The sequence below is a fragment of the Schistosoma haematobium genome, chromosome 3 (genome assembly GCF_000699445.3).
Source record: "Schistosoma haematobium chromosome 3, whole genome shotgun sequence".
Lineage (NCBI taxonomy): Eukaryota > Metazoa > Platyhelminthes > Trematoda > Strigeidida > Schistosomatidae > Schistosoma > Schistosoma haematobium.
The window spans coordinates 24,209,732-24,219,350 of record NC_067198.1 but is presented as its reverse complement, the minus strand read 5'-3'; the positions used below and the strand labels follow the sequence as shown (position 1 = coordinate 24,219,350).

General features: G+C 32.4%; 1 protein-coding gene across 1 annotated transcript in view; it reads right to left on the bottom strand.

Moving 5' to 3' along the window:
• Positions 1-5,867: 5,867 nt before the first annotated feature.
• The window catches only part of HCFC2_1 (Host cell factor 2), a 34,204-nt gene continuing 30,452 nt past the window's right edge, over positions 5,868-9,619 (bottom strand). The window contains exon 19 of the mRNA XM_051207996.1: positions 5,868-9,241. Coding sequence (XP_051069340.1) covers positions 8,949-9,241 — 293 coding nt within the window. The 3' untranslated portion in view covers positions 5,868-8,948. The remainder of the gene's footprint in view (positions 9,242-9,619) is intronic.

The window sequence follows — 9,619 nt, the reverse complement described above, 5'->3', positions numbered from 1 at the left end:
TATACCAAATATAAATTTCCAATAAAAGTAGGTGGAGTAGAGTTAGGACCTGAAAGGCATTAACTAAGAGCAGAACCAAGGTTTGATTTGATAATTTCGAATAAATTGAGCATTGGGTTGATTGTTATAAATAAAAATAATATATTTGTAATATCCCAATGAGTAGAAAATTGGATTTTTTGACGTTTCGTGACTTAGTGTAAGTCACTTCTTCAGAGAATAAATAACCAAATTAAAATTAATCCAAGTTTAAATAGTACAACGGAACAATGCAAGAATAATATTTGATCAATCAAAAAACATGTCTGAACAAGTTGATGTCATGTCATTTCTGTCAAGGTGATTCATAAGTGATATGTATGTAAATTTGTGTGTATGTATATGTGCATTGTTTAGGAATGAAAACTTGTGTGACCTTTATGGTAAGAAACGATAGAGTTTAAATTTGTAATATGATAGTGTGAAATTGTAAATACGATCAGACTGAATGGCTAGGATATATGGTCCAAGTAGGATGTATAGTAAGACCTTCCTTTCTATTGAGAGAAGTAGGATTAAGCATTATATGGAACGCCTCAGCTATCCTCCTTTCTTTGTAGTTGGAAAAGCCTTTTTGCAATATTTTGATATTTTTAAAATCGATTTGGTGGTTGTTGAAAATGACATGAACTGCTATTGCCGATTTAATTTGAAGTTGGTTCAATTCTACAGGATTGTTAGGAGGTTTCTTTGTGTACCTAATATGTTCTTTGGCTCTAGTCACGGTTTCGCGGGATGACTCTCCAATATAATCGGCATCACAATCAATACAACCTAATTTGTAGACGCAGTTCTGTGTGGACATGAAAGGGATTTTGTCTTTCAGGCGAACTAAAGTATTACGTAGTGTGTCCGTTGTTTTGTAATACACTTTGATTCTGTGATGTTTTAAGATTCTTTGGATTTCTTCTGTTGTATGGTAGAACTACAGTACCAATCCATGGCATTTCATTCGAATCATTATTATAATGTAATAAACTGTTTTATTTTAATATGCTTCTAATAATCTTCATAGGAAAATTATTAAATTGTAAGATGCTAATTATATTCATTTATTCTTTTTGTTTGTCTTCCTCTGATGTGATGATCTTGTTAGCTCTTCTAAAAAGATTTAAGGCTAGCGAGATCTTTGCACTGAAAGGATGTGCTGAATGGAAGTCAATATAACGATTTGAATGTGTCGGTTTTCGGTAAATGGATAGGTTTAGACTTCCATTTGGATTTCTTTTTACTAAGCAATCCAAGAATGGTAGCTCACCATGTACATTTTCATTTTCATTCGTGAATTTGATGTGCGATGAAAGTGTATTTATTCGTTTTGAAAAAGATCTTAGATGAGTCTTTTTTATAACAACAAATGTATCGTCTACATATCTAAGCCAAATTCGTGGTATAATGTTGTGGGCGAAGATATTTGATTCTATGTATGCCATAAAAAGGTTGGCTACAATTCGGGACACGGGGGATCCCATCGCTACACCGTTAGTTTGTTTGAATAACATACCGTTAAAAGTAAATAGCGTTGAATTTAAGCAAAGTTTTAAGGATTTCATGATTAGACTGATGCTCAACGGACATCTGTCAGGAAGAGTATTGTCGTTCTCAAGTAAACCACTAATGAATTTTAAGCATTTATCAATGGGAACACTTGTGTATAAAGAAACGACATCAAAGCTTACCATGATTTCATTCTTCTCGATGATTAATCCGGATAATTTTGATTTAAAGTCATATGTGTCTTTAATTATATTATGTAAGTTGAGTTGTAGTGGTTTTAATATATTGCTTAAATATTTTGATAATGCATATGTTGGGGTGTTTGTGAAGTCTACTATCGGTCTTAGAGGAATATCTGGTTTATGAATTTTTGGTAAGCAGTAAAACCGTGAGACATTACATGATTTGGGATGCAACGCAAACCAAAGCGAGACCCCAATGATTGGTTTTTGCTCGTTCAGAAGTTGATTTGTTTCTAATTTGACTTTATTCTTAATCGTTAGAGAAGTTTTTGGATTGATCTTTTCATAAGGTCCTGTTGAGAGATGTTCAAGAGCTTTATTAATATAATCTGTTTTATTCATGATTACTGTTGTGTTGCCTTTGTCGGGTTTTGTGATGATAATCGTTTTGTCTTTTTTAAGTGAATGCAGAGCCTTCAATTCTTCTTTTGAAATGTTCGGTGTAATGTGTTTTTGTTTAGTCAGAATATGGGATGTCTTTTGACGTAGTAAATGCGACTCTTTTTCCGGTAGTTGTGCGATCATTGGTTCTATAATTGGAGCAATTTCAAGAGTGCTAAGTGGTTTTCTGTATAAATTGAAATTTAATCCCTTCTCTAGTAGAGTGATTTCGTGACTGTTTAAGTTTCTGTTAGAGAGATTATGAACAGTTCTTCTTAGATCATTCGAATTGTATTTTATTGTTGATGTTTTCTTATCCTTTCTTACCATAAAGGTCACACAAGTTTTCATTCCTAAACAATGCACATATACATACACACAAATTTACATACATATCACTTATGAATCACCTTGACAGAAATGACATGACATCAACTTGTTCAGACATGTTTTTTGATTGATCAAATATTATTCTTGCATTGTTCCGTTGTACTATTTAAACTTGGATTAATTTTAATTTGGTTATTTATTCTCTGAAGAAGTGACTTACACTAAGTCACGAAACGTCAAAAAATCCAATTTTCTACTCATTGGGATATTACAAATATATTATTTTTATTTATAAGAGCAGAACGCTTTAGTTGTTAAACTACAGGACTACAATATTTTTTATATCTGCAATTTTTTGAGAATACCTAACGCGTACTGGTTTTTAGTTTTGGATTTTGAATTATTACTTCTACACGCCTGAATTTCACTGTTAGATTTGATTCGGTATTTTTTTGTTAAAACCATTGATGTATACTAATCTTTTAAAACATCACTTTGTGACGATGTGATGCATATGTACACAGACGCATTGTATGGTACCATTGGCTTTTCTGAAGACAATGAAAGCCCACTTGAAAAACCAGTCTTTTTTCCTTTGTTCTGCGTATACTTTATGAACGGTTGAAGTTTTATTTCGAAGAACAGAGAGATGGTAGGATGATTTCGATATGATAGGCGACATTTTAAGAAACGATAAAACTTTCAGAACATGTACAATAGATCACTTTCATAAAAATCGTCAAGATAGCTACTGTAAGCCAGACATTAACAAGTGGACTGCAGACAAGCACTCAACCATATGGATTAGCTTAGACTGAATATATAGCTGTACTGCTTGTTATGCTAAATCGTTTCAAGCTGGTCCAAATCAAATCAAAGTTAAGAAGAATCGGATAGATTTTTAAAAACATGTAATAATAAGATGTAAACAATGATTTACCATGTGGTATACAGAATCAAGTAATATGAAAAGCACTAACCCGTTTTTCCGTGATTGGAATAGCCTCAGTAACTGTACAACAATGATTTACGTAACATGTAAATATCTCTGCCATAGCTTCCAAAGCTGAAAATGCAGTTTTGCCAAGTAAATCAGAAGAACCACGACAATGTAGAGCATTTCTATGTAGTAAACTTGATAAAGTTGTCGATCGCGTTAAAACAAACTGACTTAATGCAGTTACCAATGGTTGCCAAAACTATGAAGTAAAATTTAAGTAAAAAGAAAGAACAACAATATTAGCAAACATAAACAAAATATTAGATAAAATGAGATAATTCGAGTTATAAATTACGTACTTCTCATTCAACCATAAAATATTTCACGTAATGGATGCATGGATCTAACGCTTATCATTTTACAACATAATTTTTTAATTTGTTATCGATATTTTGTGATGACAAAGTAACAGATATAAAACAGTTACTACATACAGATTTATTGACTGAGGCGTAAACCAAAGCACAAAAATGTTTGAATTGAAACCACACCCCTACAGTTGATAATATTGTTGTAACTGGAACAGTTATAAAAAGAAGTTTTTACGGTGCGAATATAAACAGCTGAACTGTCATTTCACAAAGATTAGTAACTCAATGCATTTAAACGTAATTTTAAAAACCAGTAATAATTAGAAACTGTGATAGACTATTAATTTGAAATAGTTGTCATTACGAAATGTATAAAACTACAAAAAAGAACATCCGGTTGATGGAATTCAAACAATTTTTTGACTTATTACATTTTCCATCAAATACCCGACACAAAATAAAGAAACTGACGTCGTTTGAACACAGACTCTGATTATACTCAGTCTTTTCGATTATGGTGATCGGAGAGGTTTATTAGGGTTTCCCATAAAAACATTATCTGAAGAAAGTGGTAAAGTAAGGTGAATTCTAATCTTTGATACAAATGTTTCTTTTTAATAGTTAGAAATAAGGTTTTGTATGTTGTATACCTGAGAAACAATTTACTGTAGTTAGGTTCATCACTAACTGGCAGTAACACATTACTCCAGAATTTTCATTACAATCTAAATCATTGACCATATGACAAAGAAAAGACAACCTTATAGGTAAAGCGTTAAAACTAGCGAATTCAGACTGGCATACCACAAGAAACACATGTGAAAATCAAATTTACATAGAAGCTATTACAAGTACTACATTTGCCAACCCACTTGCCAGAAAGGCGAGCATGCTACATATACTACAGTGACACTCATGTGATCATCATTTATTTCCTAAGTCCTATACAATGTTTTGATGTAAGTTATTTTTCCTTACCGGTCTATATTCATATGTAACGATCTAATATTTCCCCACTTTTGCTGAATTTCTCCTTCTATGCCGTTTAGCAAGTTGGAAAAATGTAGTTTTATGAGGAGCTCAACATTGACAAATAAAATTCGGAGGGGAACCTAGAAAAATTTCTAAGTAATATAGTGGAAACTTCTAACATATTTTAGAATGCTACGGTTCAAGCACTGATCAATGACTTGTCTAAGGACAACTGTCTCTGCGAGTAATCAAGTTAATAAAATGGGAAATTTCACACATCATTCTAAACAAGCTAGAATTCAGAGGATCACTATCTTTACATCAAAAAATTTAACTTACTGTAAAATTTGGTGAGTGAATTAACTGACTTAAAAATAATAAATTAGCAGTTAAAATATCCAGATCATTTTCCACTTGAAATGATGTTAATATAGGCCCAGTCAGATGATGAGTTGATTCATTCAATGTATGAGAATTAGATGAAAAAGATTTATCGATCGTGTTTAAAACCGGTAGCTGACTGAGGTGTTTGAGAATGTACAGCCATCTACAAGTGGCATCAGTAAGCTGCGGACTTGAAGAAACGTCTACAGTCTCAGGCACAAGTGAGCGAATACACTAGAGAAAAAATTAAAAGATTAATTTTAATAGAGTAGTTTGATTGTGTTTAGTGCAATTGAACAAATTATATTCTTTCCTTTCATTGGTAATAAGACAGAATTTATAAGTGCTTTGTAATCGAAGATAACATACATTCTCTCTCTCCCTATATATATATATATATATATATATATATATATATATATATATATATATATATATATATAACGTTTTTATGGGTTACCAAAACAACTAATAAACCCGATATCCCATTAAGATATATAGTATAACTTCACAAGCACCATTACATAAGCTATTTCTAAATATTTGAGCCTTAAATGCTTAAACATTCATACAATTACAAACTCAGGATTTCCGGATTAATCATTTAAGAAAATGGTTTTTATTTTTATTTATTTTTTATTTGAACACATAAATATTGGTACAAGAGAGCGCCAATATATATGCGCCACCCGGGCAGTATCACAGCCCACACACAAATGATGAACTCTTTATGTCTATGGAAATTACTTTTCTCGCTTCGAAAAACAACCAATTGATTCAAGAAAATGGTTTACTGGATAATGATAATACTCCATCAAACAGATATTCAATAAGCGTTAGTTTATTCATGAAATCCCTTGAACTATACATGGGTTGAAATGTATTCACTTTCAAAGGGACTTTATACAAATAAACAGAATAGTTAAAAGAAACCATTTCCTCGGTTGTTCCTAATCTATTCACACACCATGTAAAGTCGGTTATTCTTACTAGTACAACCAGACAACGAACTTGGTTCAGATATGTAGATGGCACATCTGTCATCATTAAGAAGTATTTCCTTGTAATTTTTTCTAGACTGATAGATACTTTCTAAGATTATATCAAATTCTTTTACGAGATAAAAATATGAACTCAATAAACTACCTTCTTAGGATGTTTATTTAAAGGGGATTCTTATGGGAATCTAAATTTAACAATCTACCGAAAACCAACATACATCACACCATTTACACGTTAATCTAACTCGACTCCTTCTTATAACAAACTTCACATTTTTGCACCGCACGAAAAAACATATAAACCTAAGTCTCACAAATATTAACTTTTGAGTGGAACAACATTAACATGATAAAACGTATACTGGTCGAATCAAAACTACTTTGCTTTCACTTGAAAGAGCGTAAGTCTTGTCGTTGATGTTGTTAGGGACTGGATTTGATCAGTCTTTATTGGCATATATGCATCCAAAGTACATTGTCTGGATTTTACTATCAATTCACGAGCATTCTTATGAAACGTTTGACAGTAGTTGGTAGTGTAATAATCAAGGATGAGTTTTTTTTTTCTGACTTATGACTCGTCAGTTGTGACTATTGCCTCAAAAGTTAAAAAGTGTTATTGCCTTAGCTAATGAGTCCAGATGGTCACTGGCTTGTTCACGTTAGATTCTTGCTGTTGCTGGCATTAAGGACTGAAGTTACTCGGTAGTTTGTTGTTTCCTACGTGCTATTTAAAATTGGGTTGATTTAATTAGGTCATTCATTCTCTGAATAAGCGAATTACAATACGCTGCGAAAATTCAGAAATTCAATTTTCTATTAATTTTCTTATCACATAGAGATACAATGTGGTTATTTTAAGTCGTAAATAGCTTTACCGAAAGCGGAATAGTAATCATACATAATAGATTTCGTTAAATTTATGCGTGATACAACTAAAGTGTGATTTGACTCTAAATAATGAGCTAGACGATGAAGAATCAAGCGATATTAATTGGATCATTTCTGCATCAAAGATAGTTTCATTTTCTCGTTACAATTCAGTTAGTTGGGGTAATTGTTCTGGAATTTGATATTCAAAATGACAGGATTTCACGCTTGAACCCTGGGGCATTAATTTAAACTGACAATAGTCGGTCAGTCATACGCGAATAGCAATCAGGACACACTTCAGTAACCTATCAGACAAACTTTTATCACAACATAAACAAAAATAGGTGATTAGCAGTCATTAATGACCGGGAATAATTGAGAGGAACATTGATAAGTAGGAAGAATTACCTATTACCTAGTACACATCAAAGTACTGTAGTCAAACTCCATCAGATGTTTCTATTAGACGATTTTAGTATCTTAGTTACTTATAATTTTGGTATCATGAATTATTAGCATTAACTACCGTAAAACGAAAATGATACACACCAATAGAATTCAATACTTGCTACATACTTGACGAGAAGCCTGTCTTACTACGCGTCGTGAATCACTTAGTCGACTGAAGAATGAATGAGTAAATGCATCAGAAACAGAAGTATTAAGTGAATCCGATGTTAATGTTTCCTGTAATTTAGTTATCAAGTGAGAAACAAGTTTATTTGTAACACTCAGATTTAATTTTTCTGAAAATCAAATGAGAAAGAAATAAAATAAATAAAAATCGCTCTATTGTGAATTACAATAGGACTTTAACAGTAAAAAAAATTAAAGTGCACATAACGCCGTGCTAACTGCGAATAAGAAAAGCATTTTTAATTTTGATAAATTTCGTAGCAACATTATCATCACTATTAAGAAATAGGTGAGAATCAATTCATCGGTAACCAGCAGAAAATGGATTGTGATACTTATTTTCTGCAAAATAAAGTCCTGACTAGGTAAACGTGAATATTTTTACGAAGAAAAATACTAACTAAACGAATATATTCCGCGTATTAAAAGAAAGCTTACTTATATTTGCTAATACATAGATAACTTTATTAGTTAACATTTGCTTAGTACACCAACTAATAGTTTAACTTTCTGATTCCTGATAACTAGTTAATCGATGTGGAGTACGTAAATGACATTCAGGTTGACGAATACCCTGATATATTATGGATTCTTTTGAAGACCTTGAGTAACAGCGTGAAAACGTCTGATATATGTTTACGTCTCCCACTAAACTCAAAACGTTGTTGCTCCAATAGTCTACGTCGACCTCAAAACCGACCACACGGAGTGAAGTTGCTAACCATTTCAGTAGTCTTGGAAGTATTATCAGCCTTCTAGCGAAATCTCGGCATTGTATCAGAGCTTCTTTGGCTATTAGTCGCAAGTAGTGTAAATAAGATATCCGTCTTTCATGAAAGAAGCAAGTACATGGAGCAGCAATCTGCTTTATAATGCTTTACTGGTGTAAAACATGACATGCAAATAAAAATACACACACGCTGTAGGTAATTAAATATAAGTATTTTCGGAGCATAGCTTGCGTTTGATGGAACGATTAATCAAGCAATACCAAAATTGAGCGTATGAAAAAAGGTTGTGGATCTTCATCGATTGGTACGGCTGGAAAACGTTACGTATGTCCAAATATAGCACCAGTTCATGAAAACACCGACCGTTGGTTTACCGGTAAATGGATTCCTTTTCACTGTGTTGATACAGTATGAAAGTTCGGGCTGACGTACACTTGTGCTATGTTCTATAATGAATATATAACTGACTTCGATTACAGTCGGTTTAGTGCCATATTATGAAGTCTAGGCGACGTGGATTAGATCGACAATCAAATGTTAATAACTGGACATTAAACGTATGGAAATACAAAATAACAGTCATGAGACGTTTTCTTAAAAGACAAAAAATTAGGAAATACATATGTACCTGGTTTAACAGCACATAAATTATCGAATATATCGACATTTACAGATTGCCCAATAGCTCGTGAAATATGTGACCGATCAGTTTTACTGGCTTGCGCGTGTGTCATAGCATCGTAGAGTAGATATTCACATAAACACTGAACAGGAAGGACATCTAAATCCTCTCCAGTGGATTCAACTAGGCGCATCAGCCATGGTTGTGCAACAACATCGTTAGCTAGTAAAAATGGATTTTGAAAAGTCAAATTATTCATTGAGAAACAGACTCAACGAAACTTATCAACGTAAGGTTTGTAATTTAAAATGACTGCAGCAAATAGTAGGTGGCAGAACTGAAACTATGAGGTGTCAAACGTTTTAGAATTACTGTAAAATTAGATTAGATGATTGCATGTTTAAAATATCGAGCTAAGTTAAATATGCAGTCAGGTGATAGCTAATACTTAGTTCTACCAGCAAAATCCATTCAATATTTCTAACTGGAAATCTCATTTGAAAGTAAAATAAAGAAACTACATATCAACTTGTATAAATTTCACGCATTCTTTTAGATGTGACGAAATTAAAAGGCTTAAGAAATCCTATTTTCACTTAA